We start from the raw sequence: 18,708 nt of genomic DNA on the forward strand, positions 1-18,708 counted from the left end.
GGCTAGTTAGTATACAGGATGGCACCGTGTAAAAGTATTTAACCCCTTAGTGACCAGCCTATTTTAGGCCCTAAAGACCAAGCAATTATTTTTTCCCATTTTTCTATAGTCGCATTCAAAGAGCTATAACTTTTTTTTCTTTTTCTGTCGACATAGCTGTATGAGAACTTTTTTTTTGCGGGATTAGTTTTTAATGGCACCATTTTAGGGTACATATTTTTAATTAACTTTTATTAACTTTTTTTTGGGGGGGGGGGGATTAGAAAATCCCCCTGAAATTCCACCATTGTTCTATGCGTTTTAAATTGACGCCGTTCACGGCGTAAATAACACGATACCTTTATTTTATGGGTCGGTACAATTACGGTACAATTACGATGATACCACATATAGACGTTTTTTATGTTTTACGACTTTTGCACAATAAAAACATTTTTGAACAAAAAATTTTTATTTTTTTTGCGTTGTTTCTTTCCAGGAGCCGTAATTTTTTAATTTTTCCATCAATGTAGTGATTTTTTGGGCTTGTTTTTTGCAGGACAAGATGTAGTTTTGATTGGTACTGTTTTGGGGTATATGGGACTTATTGATTAATTTTTATTATGACTTTTTTGGGGGGCAATGGAAAAAAAATAGCAATTTCGCCATTGTTTTTTAAGGTTTATTTTTAAGGTGTTCACTTTGCGGTTTAAATTACATATTAACTTTATTGATTGAGTCATTACGGTCATGGCAATACCATATATGTGTACTTTTATTTCTTTTTTACACTTTTACTAAATAAAACCACTTTTATGGAAAAAATATATTTTTTTACTGTCATTTTTATTAAGATTTTTGATTTCACATTAATTGTTAATTTTTTTTTTTTTTAGTCCCACTAGGGGACTTTACTATGCGATTTTCAGATCGCTGCTATAATGCTTTGGTATACTTAGTATACCAGAGCATTATTGCCTGTCAGTGTAAATCTGACAGGCAATCTATTGGCACGTCCTAATAGGCATATGCCCAGTGCAGACCTGAGGGCTTTTATCAGGCCCCCGGCTGCCATGACACCCCATCGGAGGCCCGCGATTGCATTTGAGAGAGGGAGCTCACTCGCTCTGTAAACAAGTTAAATGGCGTGGTCGCTATTGACGGCGGCATTTAACGGGTTAAACGTAAAGTAAACTTTGATCACGGGAATTGGAGGAGGAGCCCAGCTGTCATCAGACAGCGGAGCCTCGGCTTCAGCCTGCACGGGACACCCGTGCAGGACAGACTGGGCCGTCGTGAAAAGGCGGTGGCCTAGCCTAAGGCCCCTTAGTGAACGCAGTGAAAAGGCGTATTGGTGGTCACTAAGGGGTTAAATTGTTTAAGGAGGATTTGATTACAGTCTTTCATCTATTGTTTATAAATTTGTTTTCCTTGCGTCTCCCTGAGCCACATTTGCCATGGATGCACAGGAAGCTGTACATGGAAAAACTGGTTTCCCTGTAGAGATATTTGCGCCTCAAGGCTAGGACTTTCTCATGGGAACATTCTCTATGCATAATTTATAAACCAATAATCAAGAGTCTCTTGTTATCCAGCATTTGTCGGTTATTGAACAATATCTGTGATAAATCACTACACAAACATCGTGCGGTTCTAGGACTTTATTATTGAAAAGAAGTTAAGGAGACAACACATACAACATGTCTACATTCCACCTTGTAGATTTTACCTTTCTAGAGAAACCATGCATTTGGCACTTGAAACATGAACAAATGATATTTAGGAATCAGAATTACAAGTAGTCGGACATTTTACAGGTAAGTCAAGCTACTACGTTAGTGAAACATTTCTATGGGAACAGAGACAAGAAATTCTTAACTGCATTCTCGAAAGAATAATCTCTTTCTAATAACATATCTGAAGAACAAACCAACACAAGATGCAAAATAAAGCATGCATAAATGAAGCATTCATATGGAAACTGTTACATTCACTTTTAGACAATTCCAATTCCCAAGGAAGGCACATTTTTGTTTTTTCTTTTTACCATGTTGCCTCACTACACAAACTTAAGCCATTTAGCCAATTTCAGAATATATAGGACAGTTATCTAATTAAATAAGATTGTGTGATGGTAAATATCACAGCATAAAAATATAAATATTCCACTGTTATGTTGCTCTGCAATAACTTTACTTTTGTGTCAATAACACAAAACTGAAGCATGAACCAAGTGCCACTGGATTATATTTAGGCGTTCATATGCAGACATTTGGCACCTCAATTATTCTAGGAAATGTCCACTGTTATATAACCCTTGATACAAACAACAAATAACTAGATTAGATCATTCAAGTACAGTATATAAATTCCAGCTTTGAAAATCCATAGTTTCACTGAAAATGAAAGGTGAAAGACTGTGCGCCTTCCGATAGATAGCACATAAAGACTATCCATTGTTTGTGGTTACAAATCCCATGCCCTTACTCAGCAGATGAAGAATGTTTCAGATTTCTTAATTATAGTAATCTACCTTAATACTGGAATGACTGCAAACAACAAAGATTCCAATATAGAAAATGGCAAAATACAAGATTGCTAAATAATTGAACAGAAAATAAATTATTATTTTCATATGAATCTAACAGACTCTTCCTTTGCAGCCTTTTACTGCCAATTCCCCTTTAATACCCAAACAGTCTCTCACGTGGAACAACAAATCTACAAGTATGGACACATTTTCCACAAGAGCTGATCGATGAAGGACAGAGAAAATGAAATTGAACAAAGTTTACATTAAGAATAAAGTGCTAGAGTTGTTTTATCGTTTTTTGCTCCCAGTGACACCATTAGCAGGCTTGTTGAAGCTTCTACTCATATGAGGAAAATTTACTGTTGGGGTCCTATTATTTGGCCCATACAACCCCAAATTTCTTGCAGCTGCAGATTTTCGAAGAGGCTTAACACTTGGGAAGGGACTGAAAACAGACCCTTTGGGGGATCTTGATAGAGATTCACTTTCACAGGGATCTTGTGACTTTGACAGTGTTCTTTGAACATTCTGGTTCACCTCAGACATGTCTTTTGATTCATTACAGGAGTTCAGCTCCAACGTTTCCAGCTTGTTTTGGACAACAGTCACATTTGCATTTTCATCCTCAAAAATAGGCTCTGGAGAGTGTCCATCAGCTTTCATAACAGTCCTATCCAAGCTGCTGTCTCCACTTTCCACTGTGGGTGTATCGTGCTCAATGTCCTCAGGTTCTTTAGCTGCATCAACCTGATCTTTTGGGACTTCATTTTGATCTTCTATCAGTCCAATTGTGTCCCCATAGCCTTTGGCCCTTGCAATGTTTTTCCGATGAACTCGAATATGGGTTCGCCATGGGGAATTCAACTTTGCTTTGGTTTCTTCATTGGGTAGGATCATGGATTTAGACGTTGGTAACTGGAGGACTGTGTTTTTAGAAGCTCTGTTTACTTGCTTTAACTTCTTGCCGAGTAACAGATGGTTTATTACTGGGGAATGATTAACTTGCGATGGCAGTATGCTGCTCACAGGTCCTTTGTCTGAAATGAGTTACATAAGATGTAAAACATGTAGTCACCTTTTTAGTACACATTTAGCACGCCAACCACCATCTGCAATTATCTTTGAATAAAGATGGATTTTTTTCACCACAATAGAGGATTTACTTTCAGGCTACATACAGACTTTTTGTGAAGGCATCTGAAGCCCTGCACCACTTCACAAAAAAAGCAAACAACTGTTCCCTAATCCCTCATAAAAAAAAAAGATGATAATAACTAGGGCAAATAAATCCTATGCAAGTGTTTTATAACAAGAAAAAGTATTTTTATGAAGGGGAAAATAGAGAGACAGAATATGGGAAAACTAACTTTCCAAAGGAGTTTTTCTGCTAAGACTACAGCAGTGGTAAATGTCTTCATCAAGATTGAGAATATACATTTAAATTAGAACTCCCATCTAACATTTAGACAGATATTACAGGGGCGGATACATCATATGTGTAAGCTATGCAGTTGCACAGGAGCAGAAGAGGTAAGGGGCCCACGATCACCTTCAAAGTAGATTACAGGTACGGTATTGAGATAATGAGTTAATTACTGGTGACTTGAGAGTGAGACATAAGAGGGTTTCTCTATTATGAGATATTCAAGAGTAAGGGTCCCATATACAGTTCTTGCACAGGGGCCCTCTGCAGTATGTGTCTGCCCCTGAGACCGTATATTCAATATCAAGTAATCACATATTTAAGCAAATGTGGTGATTCACTTTCACAATCGGATTAAAGAAGCAAGATTTATAAAGCTATTTTTTTTTTATTTAAAATTTTGAAAATATGCATGGTAATCCTTTACAGAGGGAAACATCTTTAGGCTGGGTTCACACAGAGTTTTTTGCAGGCAGAAAATCTGCCTCAAAACTCAGTTTGGAATTTTGAGGCAGATTTTGCTCTGCCTGCACGACGATTTTCGCTGCGTTTTTTGCCCACAGCTATTGAGCACCGCGGGCAAAAATCGCTGCGAAATACGCTTTTTCTGCCTCCCATTGATGTCAACGGGAGGTCAGAGACGTAAGCGCCCGAAAATAGGGCATGTCCCTTCTTTTTCCCGCAGTTTTTTCTGCTTGCGTAAAAAAAACGCCTCCCATTGAAATCAATGGGAGGCATTTTCGGCCGTTTTTTTTGTGCGTTTTCCACGTCAAAAAACGCAGTGCGAACTGACCCTTAGAGTCATACGATATATTTAACATAATACACATTACATATATGAGGAAAGTGTATGCAATTATGCATTATGATGTAATTTAAATTAGAAATAAACCTAGTACACATATAAAGCAATGTGCAGATACAGAAGATTTCCATACGCTCATTTTGTTAATCTATAAGTTAGCTCAAGATGTTTCATGACAAAGGATAACCACTCATATTGGTCAGAAACAGAACCAAGAACCCCAAAAAGGCATTTTCTTCTTAAATACCATTAAGCTGATCCCTAGGATCAAATGGGATCCCAGGATCTTTTTCTTCTTCGAGTCCTATGTTAAAAAATAAAACATGCAGGTAAATTACAAAGGAAATCATCTACATATATGAGCATTGTGATATTTTACAATTTCCGCAACATTAATGCACTCAATAATATAATAATACAATAATTCTCTATAATAGTTACTAAATTGGACAGACATGTCAGGCTAAGTTCACACTACCTTAAGCTCCGTTTAGCTCTCTTCCGTCAGAGGAAGAGATGAACAAGAGAAGCAAAAGTGCAGTCTACAGCACTTTAGCTTTGGTGGGGGAAAAAAAACCCGGAAATCTAGCGAACAGAGGCAAATGTAATGCATCTGAAACAAAAGAATTACCATTAAAATCAATGTTAATTCTAACGGATTTCAGTTTGGACTCTCGTTCAGCTCTTCCTCTGACGGAAGAGAGCTAAACGGAGCTTAACGGTAGCATGAAAGGAGCCTTAAGCATTGTATATTGACAATATACACCACAAAAAAATAAACATAAAAAAAAACAAAAAACAATGGCCAAATCTAATGCATGGTAAGAAAATCTTGATATTATAGGAGAGGTACCTGCTCGAATGTAAACCTGATGGATTTGCTGCAGCTGCCTCTTCTTAATCCTAGAGTACTGCTGTGTTAAGGCATTGATATCAGTTGTCATGCGCTCCATCATCATACTATTAAATACAGCATGATATTCTGCTCGGCATGAGTCAATTGCACCGGGGCTAAGCTCTGCAATGTTGCCAAATTTCAAGCTTTGCTCATCTCTTTGATCTGAAGAGTGGACAGAGAGAATAAAAATGTGATTTCTAAAAAGTCTTAGTGGGGTTGTGTCATGACAGACATTGATGGCATATCCACAGTATATGCCATCAATGTCTGATAGATGCGGGTCTCAACACTGGGACTCGCAACTATGTACCCAACGGGGTCCTTTGACCCTGCCTTGCCCGCTAGCCGCCACATTCAGATGGGAATCAGTGCACAGCAGGAAGGGTTTCCAAAAACAGCTGAGCTAGTTGACATACACTGTTTCTCTAGCTCCCATAGACTTGAAATGGATTTATGATTTCCGTAAGTTGGGGATTTTGGAAACAGCGTAGCTCGTTGAGCTATGCCGTTTACATAACTCCCATAGACGTGAATAAAACATAGCTCACCGAGCTCGGCTGTTTTCGGAAAAGCATCCTGCTGTGCACTGATGCTCCACCATGCAGCGCTATTCTTCCCATCAAAGCAAAGTGGCTGTCGGGTGCCATCGTCATCAGTCGTGTGACGGATTCAGTACCATTGTCATGGTTTCAATTATAACTGTGTAAACAGAGCCTAACAACAACATTGTCACTACTTAACCCCTTAAGGACACAGCCTGTTTTGGCCTTCAGGACACAGCCGATTTTTTCAAATCTGACGTGTTACTTTATGTGGTAATAACTCTGGAACGCTTTTACCTATCCAAGCGATTCTGAGATTGTTTTCTCGTGACATATTGTACTTGATGTTAGTGAAAAAAAATGGTCGATAAATTCAGTATTTATTTGTGAAAAACACCAAAATTTAGAGAAAATGTGTGAAAATTAGCATTTTTCTTAATTTAAATGTATATGCTTGTAAGACAGATAGTAATACCACACAAAATAGTTATTAGTGAACATCCCCCATGTCTACTTTACGTTTGCTTCGTTTTTTGAACGTCCTTTTATTTTTATAGGACGTTACAAGGCTTAGAACTTTAGCAGCAATTTCTCACATTTTCAAGAAAATTTCAAAAGGCCATTTTTACAGGGACCAGTTCAGTTCTGAAGTGGCTTTGAAGGCCTTATGTACTAGATAGACCCCATAAATCACCCCATTTTAAAAACTGCACCCCTCAAAGTATTCAAAACAGCATTCAAAAAGTTTCTTAACCCTTTAGGCGTTTCACAGGAATTAAAGCAAAATAGACGTGAAATGTACTAATTTCATTTTTTTTTGCCAAAATTAATTTGTGATAAAAAAAAATTGTACCACAGAAGGTTTTAGCCAAGAATTGCAACTCAAAATGTATTACCCTGATTCTACAGTTTTTAGAAATATCCCACATGTGGCCCTAGTGTCCTCTTGGACTGAAACACGGACCTCAGAAGCAAAGGAGCACCTAGAGGATTTTGGGGCCTCCTTTTTTTAGATTATATTTTAGACACCATGTCAGGTTTGAAGAGGTCTTGTGGTGCCCAAACAGTAGAGACCCCCCAAAAGTGACTCCATTTTGGAAACTACACCCCTCAGGGAATTTATCGAGGGGTATAGTTAGCATTTTAACCCCACAGGTTTTTTGCTAAAATTATTGGAAATAGTCTGTAAAATTGAAAGTCCACCTTTTTTCTGAAAAAACGTAGACATTTTTAATTTTTACTAGAAATAAAGGAGAAAAAGAACCACAAAATTTGTAAAGCAACTTCTCCCGATTACGAGAATACCGCATATGTGGTAATAAACCGCTGTTTGGACCCACGGCAGGGCTCAGAAGGGAAACAGCGCCATTTGGATTTTGGAGCACAAATTTTGCTGGAATGATTTTCAGTGCCATGTCGCGTTTGCAACGTCCTGGAGGTACCAAAACAGTGGAAACCCCCCAAAAGCGACCAGATTTTAGAAAGTACACCCCTCAAGGAATTTTCCTAGGGGTATAGTGAGCATTTTGACCCCATAGGTTATTTGCAGAATTTAGTGGAATTCGGCCATGAATAAGAAAATCGACTTTTTTTCCGAAAAAAACGTAGACATTTTTAATTTTTACTAGGAATAAAGGAGAAAAAGAACCACAAAATTTGTAAAGAAACTTCTCCTGATTACGGGAATACCTCATATGTGGTAATAAACTGCTGTCTGGACCCACGGCAGGGCTCAGAAGGGAAGTATTGCCATTTGGCTTTTTGAGAACAGATTTTGCTGGAATGGTTTTCGGTGTCATGTCGCGTTTACAGAGCCACTGAGGTGCCAGTACAGTGGAAACTCCAAAAAAGTTACACCATTTTGGAAACTACACCCTGAAAGTATTCATTTAGGGGTATAGTGATTATGTTGACCATGTCGTTTTTTTTAGCTAGAATTACTATACGAGACAGTGTCCGTCGGCCATAGAAATGAATGGGTCTGTAATTACGGCGATTTTATGGTCGTGTGCATGGGGCCTCAGACTACAATTTATAAAAGTAAACAGCATTTCTTATATGCCAATATATTTAAAACGGAAAAAGAATTGCCAAGCGCCTAACAAAAAAATGTGTACTCCATCACAAAAGAAAAAAAAAAAAAGTTTAAAAGAATGACACCTTACCACAGAACGTGTACACGTTATATGATATTAGACAACTGCACATTATACCCTTATTGGACGCCTAAAGAATTGACTAACTGGCCTCTCTAAATTCAGAATTGGCAATTATGATGACTTAACCATACATGTATATTTTGTTTTTATATGTCTTCTGAATGTTATATATTCACTCGAGGAAGCTGCTTTGTGATATGCACAGGGGAGCAGGGTGTTGTAAATGAACCTTTGGACCTGGATATTCTATTTTATTAGGAGTTTCATCCCAGAATTCTATTGCACATTTTCTGTTCTTTGAAAGTCACATTGTTATTTGGACATATCACAAATGGCACTTTTCACATATGATGGGGTTTAAAGGGTATATCTCATGAATAATTTCCATACCAAAAGTACAGAAGTGCTGTTAATGGCGGTTTCAAATTAATTTGCAGTGTTACGATCTTATTTTTGCTTCCCTTTGTCCCACTTGGGGCTGCTGCTAATTTGTGCTGCTGGGGAGGGGATCTAAATAGAATAGGTCTCCTTACCCCTCTGCTGGCTGACAAAATAGTCCCCTTCTTACTATCCATGCAGACAGGCAACATGTGATCCAAAGCAGTAAAGATCTATACTATGTGACATTCATAGTATGAACAAAAACAAATGAAAATATAAACCTCATTAAATAAAAACACAGACTGAGGCCCCATGCACACAACCGTAGAATTAATCCACAACGACTGACACATTAATTTCTATTGCCCACGGACACCTTCCCATATATTTATGGGAAGGTGTCCGTGCCATAGAGAGATAGCACATGCTCTATTTTTTGCTTTTTACGGATCGTGCTCCGATACTTTATATGGGAGCACGGCCTGTAAATACAGGTAGCGGTCAGCGTCGTAACAAGCTATAAACAACACGCTGTGGATATAGTGTTTCTGGACTTTGCAAAGGCATTTGACACTGTCCCTCATAGACGTCTAATGGGTAAATTAAGGACTATAGGTTTGGAAAGTATAATTTATAAATGGATTGAGAATTGGCTCAAGGACCGTATCCAGAGAGTTGTGGTAAATGATTCCTACTCTGAATGGTCCCTGGTTATAAGCGGTGTACCCCAGGGCTCCATGTTGGGACCACTATTTAACTTATTTATTAATGATATAGAGGATGGCATTAATAGCACTATTTCTATTTTTGCAGATGACACCAAGCTATTAGTAGTGTTCAGTCTATAGAAGATATTCCTAAATTGCAAGCTGAATGAGACACACTAAGTGTTTGGGCATCCAGTTGACAAATGAGTCTTAATGTAGGTAAATGTAAAGTTACGCATCTGGGTACCAACAATCTGCATGCATCATATGTCCTAAGGGGAACTACACTGGGAGAGTCACTTGTTGAGAAGGATCTGGGTGTACTTGTACTTGCAATGTCAATCAGCTGCTTCAAAGGCCAGCAGGATATTGTCGTGTAGTAAAAGAGGCATGGACTCGCGGGACAGGGATATAATATTGCCACTTTACAAAGCATTAATGCGGCCTCATCTAGAATATGCAGTTCAGTTCTGGGCTCCAGTTCATAGAAAGGATGCCCTGGAGTTGGAGAAAATACAAAGAAAAACAAAGCTAATAAAGGGCCTGGAGAATCTAAGTTATGAGGAAAGATTAAAAGAATTAAACCTATTTACCCTTGAAAAAAGACGACTAAGGGGGGACATGATTAATTTATATAAATATATGAATGGCACATACAAAAAATATGGTGAAATCCTGTTCCATGTAAAACCCCCTCAAAAAACAAGGGGGCACTCCCTCCGTCTGAAGAAAAAAAAAGGTTTAATCTGCAGAGGCGACAAGCCTTCTTTACTGTGAGAACTGTGAATCTATGGAATAGTCTACCGCAGGAGCTGGTCACAGCAGGGACAGTAGATGGCTTTAAAAAAGGCTTAGATAATTTCCTATAACGAAACAATATTAGCTCCTATGTCAGTGTAGAAATTTTTCCCTTCCCTTTTCTCATCCCTTGGTTGAACTTGATGGACAGGTGTCTTTTTTCAACCGTACTATGTAACACACTATTTAGTTGACTAGGGTAAACGACTCTTTCCTTAATGCGCTTTTTGACATTGTGTACTTGGTTTGCGCATGAATGCCAGTATATTATTTATTTCAAAGCGCCATTAATTTTATATGTACATGTGAAGAAGGCTTTAAGTACATTGCATGAGAAAAAAACAAGAACAATAAACATGAGCTTAATGAATGACAGGTTGGTACAGGAGGAGAGAGGACGCTGCCCGTTAGGGCTTACATTCTACAAGGGAAGGAGACAGTAGGATGGAAGCTGTTCATCCGGTAGAGTAGTGGGATCAGGTTTATTACAGGTTGTGAGCTTATATTAACAGGTGGGTTTTCAGGTTGCTTTTGAATGTGGGAGAGACTCGGATGTGTTGGGGTAGCGGGTTCCACAGTATGAAGGGTGCACAGGACAAATCTTGGAGACTATAATGTGAGGAGCAGATATGACGATAGAAAAGTAGGTCTTGTGAGGACCAGAGATTACGTGTGAGTAGGTATCGGGAGATTATGGCAGATATGTTTGGAGGGTACAGGTTGTGGACAGCCAGTAATGGCCTTGGCAGAGGTGAAATGAGGGGATAGGTAGACTAACCTAGCAGCAGAGTTAAGAATGAATTGGAGGGGTGCAAGAGTGTTAAATGGGAGGTCACATAGAAGAATATTGCAGTTGTCTAGGCGGGAGATGAGAACATATACTAGCAGACTCGAGGTTGAGGAAAGTGTACTAGCAGACTCGAGGTTGAGGAAAGTGTGGATTTGAGAAATGTTTTTCAGGTGCAGGAGGCAAAAGGTGATTGTACCATCATTAACACACAGATAAGACTATAATTTATCTGTGAGCTATGTAATCCATTAACCTTCCCCCTCACTCGCTCACGGATGACATGGTGAGCTCTCCGGGCTGTTCTGCTTTAAGATAATATCCATAAAATTAGGACTTCACAGGTCATATAGAACCCCATCTTCACACTTTGATAAATAAACATGACATGAAGTCGCTTTATGCCAAGCTGGTTTTTCTATAGAAAGACAAAACATAAGGCCCTTTCACAGAACACTTATTCACGATAATTGCCCTGTGTAAACAGGGCAGCATTGAGCAGATGAACAAGCAAACGCTCGTTTATCTGTGATCATATTGCTTTAAATGCTCAAAATATTATCGTTGTCGGCAGCACATCTCCCTGTGTAAACAGGGAGACATGCTGCTAACACGATAGAAATGTATGGGGATGAGCGATCGGAACAACGAGCACTCGTCCCCAGACTAATGCCTTGAAAGGAGCAGATGAGCGCTGATCAACCAGTCTCGTTGACCAGCGCTCGTTGCACCGACCAAAATTGGCAGGTGTAAAAGTACCTTGAGTAGCAGAAGTTTACTTTAGTAGGAAGACATAATAGCAGTTAGGTTCCACCCACTAGCTCAGGGAAAACTGAGAATTAGAGATAGAGCCTGCAGAGAGAAAACTTCTAAAAAATGCAGAATACAAGTTATATAATGGCCAGAAATAGTGTCACTCCTCATTTGAAAAATGATCGCTTATTCTTTAAAGGCATCTGAAAAGCTAAGTATGCTTTAAATAAAAGCCAAAAGCTAAAGCCCCGTGTACCCCTGAGGACGCTACTAGGTAGCGAAACATGTCGGGGGGGCTCTAATTGTTGGTTTTAATTCCTGCCTTAGCCGATTCCACGACTCTGAGTATCCGGGCATTGCTTGGAACTATATAGCATTACTTCGTGACTGACCTGCTGTTGTCAGTCAGCATTTACTTTTGGCTGTTTGCACACCACGCTGGGCTCTGCCAGCTGTTTGCATTCACTTCACATCGGCATTTGGCAGTGATAATTTTAAACTGTATATGTGGTCTGTTCCTTGCTATACGTAGCCTAATAAAAACGTAAAAGTGTTAATAAATTTATCTTCTATCCATAAATTGGGTAGTCAGGAAAAAGGGTTCTGTTTGCCTGCAGGCATTCCTTCTTTTGACTATATATATTGTACCTGCTGACTACCCAGGGTCACAATCTGTTTTTCTGTACTAGTACAGGAGTGTACGACGCTGACCAATCAGTGACCAATCGGCGTCATACACTTCTCTCCATTCATTTAGTCAGCGCATAGGGATCCTGCTAGTATAAGACAGCACACTGATCTCACACATTAACGTTACTGAAGTGTTTAGACAGTGAATAGACATTCCTTCCAGCCAGGACGGGATGTCTATTCACAATCCTGACACTTCGTTAACGTTTCTGTGGTATTTACAGCAGAGCAAAGCATAATCTCACTGTAACCTGTCATTTACAGCGTGATCTCGCGAAATTACGCTTGCTCTGCTATAAGTACTACAGAAACGTTAACGTAGTGTCGGGATTGTGAATAGACATCCCGTCCTGGCTGGAAGGAATGTCTATTCACTGTCTAAACACTTCAGTAACGTTAATGTGTTAGTATAAGACAGCACATACTGATCTAGCAGGATCCCTATGGGCTGAGGAAATGAATGGAGAGAAGTGCATGATGCTGATTGGTCAGCGTCATACACTCCTCTGTACAACGCCCACTTGGTCAATAGTAAAACACGCCCAGTTGTCCATTAAGAAACTAATTAGCATAAAGCTAAAATCGCTAATAACGTGGTAAAAATAGTTTTTCTAAATAAAAAGCACTGCTGTCACCTACATTACAGCGCCGATCTCCTTATGTAGGAGATAGGGCACTTATAATGTAGTGACAGAGTCTCTTTAAGCTTGGGTCCCTTTTAGGAAAAAAATTCCGAAAACAAATTAATAGATGTCTGACTTCCTCATTTACCTTTAATCTGCCTCTGATACTTCTGCAATTCTGGAGCCAAAAGTCCACTAAATGGGCCAAGACACCCAACAGAATTAGCATTTACATCGTCATCATCAATGTCGTTTTCTTCGTCACTGTCTTGCATTTTACTTGGGTGCCTGGAACATTAAAAAAATTATACATTTTATACAGTACACTGTTTTAATGCCACTTGTTAGGTTTCTAAATTCTGATTATTATATTTATACACATTGTTATATAACTTGAGAGCTGAAAGTATATCATAGAGATGCCATGCAACCTGCTTTCATTTCTAGAAACAAATCACTTAAGAGTTTAACTAAATATTTCATGTTTGGATGAAAGTGAATCTTAATGGCTTACCCTGAAAATGAAGCAGACTTGACTGGTGCTGGAAATGGTGTTATATTATATGTATACTTCTCCCTCAACTCAGCAAGTTGTGGAAATGGGAAAGTAGCCATTAAGTACACGGTCTACAAAAACAGAAATGTGTTAATCAAAAGTTTAGCATTCATTATCAAGATTGTATAATAAACAAATATAAATCATACCCAAATGAATAGTGAGCAATATTAATTATATTAACTAGCAATATACAATACAGAAATTCATGTACACAGATGGTAAAAAATAGATTCTTGTACTTTTTCCACATGATTTACGCAGTTTGCCAAATGAGTGGTGTCATAATAAAGTTCCGTCACGGCCATGTCCGCTTACTCCTCCTCAAATATTTAGGAAGGTGAGCTTGCAGATAGTAGGAATGGAAAGCTAATTAGGGATTTAGTATCAGCAGTATCTGTGAGACGCAACCCAAAAGGGTGTTACCAATTGTGGCCAAGGCCCATTTTACATGACACTAATGATACACTGTGTAGTTCACATACCAAAACCCTCCAGTTTGCAGTGTACATCTGTTAAATTGTACACACGTTCTAAACAAATGTGTAGCCTAGAAAATCATAATTTGCATATAACCTGCATCAACTCATTGCGGTCTATTATGTTGTCTTCAAGCATTTCCTGGGTCACTCTTCCCATTGTACTGTAGAATTCATCTGCATTTTGGCAACATTCAATCTGTCTGTAACAAAACAGAATCCTTTTCAATCTCATGTAATGCCACTAATGAATATCCATAAATACGCAAAAGAAAGAAATAAAACATGCATTAAAAACGGGAAAAAAACAGTCTGTGCAGGCAGTGAGAAAAACAAAGAATGCTGGGCAATATCAGCTCTCAAATCAGCAGAATTTTAAAAAACTCCCTGGATTATAATGAAATGTGTAACTTGGTCTATGGTATATAATTTGTGCGTAGATCAATTATATGTCATGTCTATGACAGAAGGTGGTTGTCTTCACGAGTGCAGTGTCACGTGCCGTGTCGTCCTTGTGAATCATGTCCATTTAGCCATGCGACGTAAACACATGACCACATCATCCATCGGCTATGGTACCATATGTACGTCTGTGCATACAGAGGATATACATGCAGTGCCAGAGGTAATTGACAATGCTGTAATGTAACTGCAAGGATATTATTTAACGGCAGCTGCATTGTTTACACAGGGCATAGTCTTTGCATAGTGGCAATTGAGGTACAATCTCAACAGGATATAGTGATAGATAATTAATAACCTTAATAGCCACTGCATAGTAAATGTTCAACGTGTAAGGCAAATAGACATCTAAAGCAAACAGCATTACCATCAACATGAAATTATATATAATTTTTTAAATAAAAAAAACGAAAAAAAAAACCAAACAAACTTACTCTCCCAGCTTTGCCCAAATGGCCAGTGCTACTCTTAGAATGATCTCAGACCCCTCAAAGAACACAGAGTCCCAAATTTTAAGTACAGTGTGGTTTGGAAGACAGGTTGCAAACAGAGTCAAGAACCACTGCATAGTAAATACATTAGTGAGAGGGGGTTCATAACCACCTGAAACAAAAACACACACATTATTTAGCTTGTGAAGTGAAAGGAAGACATTATATATTAAATGAATACTCTAGTACACCTTAAAAGAGGTTTTCGTAACAATAACAAACCCCTACCCATGTGCCCAATTAGGACGTATGAATATCACAGAGGGGAGTTATTGACAAAGTATCTTTAATAAATATATAAAAGATGGGTTTTACATTATGTGACTAATCTACTGGTCACAGCAGATTACTAGTTACTGCTCTTTAATCGTCACAATGATCTCATGTATACTGCCAATGTACCCCCGAGATCAGTGTCAGAAGCACAAGTGAGATATACAGCCAGGATCCTTCCGCAACTGCCGGGATCAGAGATCAATTAAATACCGGGAGTTTAACCCTCTTGACCCTGCAGTCAACGCTCCCTCTGTAAGCCCATCAGCGCACCACAATACAAATCGCAGGGTGCCAATGGCCTACCATGGCAGCCAGGTACTTAAAGCCTGGGGAAAGGCCTAAGGCTACATTCACATGACCATGAAAAAGGGCTGTGTGACAAACGTTTTTCTAACGGCCGTTTTGAGAACAATGTTCTATAGTGTATTCACACAGCTGTTTTTTTAACGGCCCGTGAATAATGGCCATCACAAAATAGGAGGTGTCCTATTTTTGCCCGTTTTAACGGCCTGACGGGCCCCATAGAAGTCAATGGATCAGTTTTTAACGGCTGTCAATACATGTAACAACCGTTAAAAACGGATCTGTGGCATGGGGATTTGCAAGGGAAATTCTAGTTCACTTGCTGGCTATCGGCGGCTCGATGAGACACATTCACCGATTCAGCGCAGACTTCTCCTGGTCTGTTCGCTAGTCTCACGGGTTCTGCGAAGGCGACCAGACCAGGAGAAGTCGGCACTGCATCGGTGAGTATGTGTCATCGCGTCGCCGCAGATCCCGTGAAGACGAGAGGCCTCCCCTGAAGACGACAACGCTGCATCGGTGAGTATGTGTGGCATCATCTACAGGGAGGCGGTGTGGCATCATCTACAGGGAGGCGGTGTGGCATCATCTACAGGGAGGCGGTGTGGCATCATCTACAATGATGGAAAAATAATAGACTTGAGGGTCTTCAAATGTGGCAACACAAAAATGTTTTATTTAAAACAAAAACGATCGTTGTAATTGTACCAACCTAAAAAACGAAAAGAACGCATTAATGCATGGTGTTTTTTTCTAATCCCCCCCCCCCCAATAATTTGAATTTATTTATAAAAGTTAACTAATAAATTATATGTACCCAAAATGGTAACAATAAAAACTACAGCTACAAAAAAAAACTAAAAAACACTAACAAACACCATTGTTGATGGAAAAATAAAAAAAACTTTATACACTCTCTCATGAATTGTGTTGATGGAAAAAAAATCACTCCAGAAGGCCAAAATAGAAATAAAATGTCCTTAAGGGGTTAATAAACATACCTCCACTTTCTCTATTTGCAGTTCTCTGAAGTACATCCAAATGGTGAGATAGATCTGGCAGCTTCATTCTCAAGAGATCCCTAAACACAGCCATATCCACTGACAGCGCTCGCAGATTATTGACAAAGTAACTGTCTGGTAGCACTTTGTCAATGAGATAAATCATTATCTGTGGTGAGAGACAAACAATACTTCTAATTAGACAACTAATATGCAAAAATCATGATGGTGGTCATTTGACATATACACAGGTAAAAGCTCCCAATGTATACGTCATGGGTTATAATTTATCCATTAAACAGATACATCATGAACTTTCAATCCTTTTCATGACATATCCATTAACCGGGCAACACTATAGCCTATGGGTGATGGATGCCACTGTTAGGCATCCGTTTAATGCATCAGTCGACAAAGTCATAAAAACGTAGACATACAGTGGCATACCGCATTTATGGGCTCCAATGTTAAAAAAATACATACATACCACACGGTTTGCAATTTATTTATTTTTATTATTGGAATTCCCTAGTCTACTAGGCTATTCATATTGATAAAAAAACAAAACAACCTTTTGGCCTTGAAATTATAGTGTGCAATAAAACTAGACAAAGTGACCAAAGTGCCATATATTGCACCACACCCGGGCATCTATCTGGCATCAGAGCTATCACCCTGAACTTAAGAAAAGTATAGGTCAGTGGCGTAGCTATAGAGGTCGCAGAGGTCACAATTGCGACTGGGCTCCGAAGCCAGGGGGGCCCACCGCCCCCCGCACCACATGAATAAAAAGCTACTATATTAACTGACCGTACTTACCCGCCTGGTTCCAGAGCGCAGCGGAGATCCTGACGTCACAGCACTGTGCATGATGTCACAACGCTATGCGCCGCGCACAACATCCTGACCCTGGATAGAGTCAGGACAGGACCTCCGCTGCGGCTGAACAGAAGGGTAAGGCCTGGTTCACACGGCGTTTTTTGCAGGAGGAAAATTCTGTTTGGGATTTTGAGGCAGATTTTGTCCTTCCTGCACGGTGTTTGCTGTGATTTGCGCCACGTTTTTCGCTAGCGCCCATTGAGTGCTACGAGCAAAAAACTCAGCGAAATACGCTTCTCTGCCTTCCATTGGTGTCAATGGGAGGTCAGAGGCGTAAACGCGCGAAGATAGGGCATGTCCCTTCTTTCTCCAACGAGGCGGTTTTACCGCTCGCAGGAGAAAACCGCCCCCGCCTCCCATTGAAATCAATGGGAGGCATTTTCGGCCGGTTATTGACGAGTTTTGCGGAGCGGTTTCCGCTCTAAAAAGCTCGTCAAAGTACTCTGTGTGAACAGGGCCTTGGATTAATATCCACGTCTGCTGAAGCGGATAGGTCGGGGTCCCACTCCCGGGACCCCGCCAATCAGGTGTTTTGAAGGGGCCGCAGCGCTCGTACGAGAGCTGCTTCCCCTTCATTCCGGTCACTTGCTCACACTGTGAATCTGTGTCGGCGACTCAGTGTGAGCATGTGAGGGAAATTAAGGGGAAGCAGCTCTCGTACGAGCGCCGGGGCCCCTTCAAAACAGCGGTTTGGCGGGGGGTGGTCCCGGGATTCGGACCCCGACCCATCAGCTATTGATGGTCTATCCTGAGGATAGGCCATCAATGTTTATGGACTGGACAACCTCTTTAAGCCTACGATGTAGAAGGCTTAGAGGGCCCATGAGACAGGATCACAGATTGTGTGATGCGGTTTGCTGGGCCCTGTATCTAAGCCAATCACATGGTAGGCTTAGATACAGGGCCCATGTGTGATCCTGCCTGAAGGGCCCTGTATATAAGCCTACCACACAGTAGGCTTATATACAGGGCCCCAGCAGACACTAATCTTATACAGTATAAAATTACTGTTTGCTGGGGCCCTGTATCTAAGCATCTTATGTAACCACATGGTAAGATTAGATACAGGGCCCATATGTGATACTGTCTATTGGAGCCCGTATCTAAGCCTAACACATGGTAGGCTTAGATACAAGGCTCCAGCAGACAGTAATCTTACCATGGGATTAAGATGCTTAGATAC

The 18,708-nt window shown here is 39.9% G+C and overlaps 1 protein-coding gene across 5 annotated transcripts in view; it reads right to left on the reverse strand.

Annotated features, from left to right (window-relative positions):
• Positions 1 to 1,625: 1,625 nt before the first annotated feature.
• TBC1D30 (TBC1 domain family member 30) overlaps positions 1,626 to 18,708 on the reverse strand; it is a 123,839-nt gene continuing 106,756 nt past the window's right edge. For 3 of the 5 annotated variants that reach the window (XM_075856890.1, XM_075856893.1, XM_075856895.1), the window contains 8 exons: positions 16,647 to 16,815; positions 15,010 to 15,178; positions 14,211 to 14,316; positions 13,593 to 13,705; positions 13,227 to 13,366; positions 5,594 to 5,800; positions 4,988 to 5,044; positions 1,626 to 3,549 (listed from right to left, as the gene is read on the reverse strand). In XM_075856890.1, the coding sequence (XP_075713005.1) occupies positions 2,801 to 3,549; positions 4,988 to 5,044; positions 5,594 to 5,800; positions 13,227 to 13,366; positions 13,593 to 13,705; positions 14,211 to 14,316; positions 15,010 to 15,178; positions 16,647 to 16,815 (1,710 nt within the window). In that variant the 3' untranslated portion in view covers positions 1,626 to 2,800. The remainder of the gene's footprint in view (positions 3,550 to 4,987; positions 5,045 to 5,593; positions 5,801 to 13,226; positions 13,367 to 13,592; positions 13,706 to 14,210; positions 14,317 to 15,009; positions 15,179 to 16,646; positions 16,816 to 18,708) is intronic. The other 2 variants (XM_075856891.1, XM_075856894.1) reach the window with 1 other exon arrangement.

Source organism: Rhinoderma darwinii, chromosome 3 (assembly GCF_050947455.1).
Source record: "Rhinoderma darwinii isolate aRhiDar2 chromosome 3, aRhiDar2.hap1, whole genome shotgun sequence".
Lineage (NCBI taxonomy): Eukaryota > Metazoa > Chordata > Amphibia > Anura > Rhinodermatidae > Rhinoderma > Rhinoderma darwinii.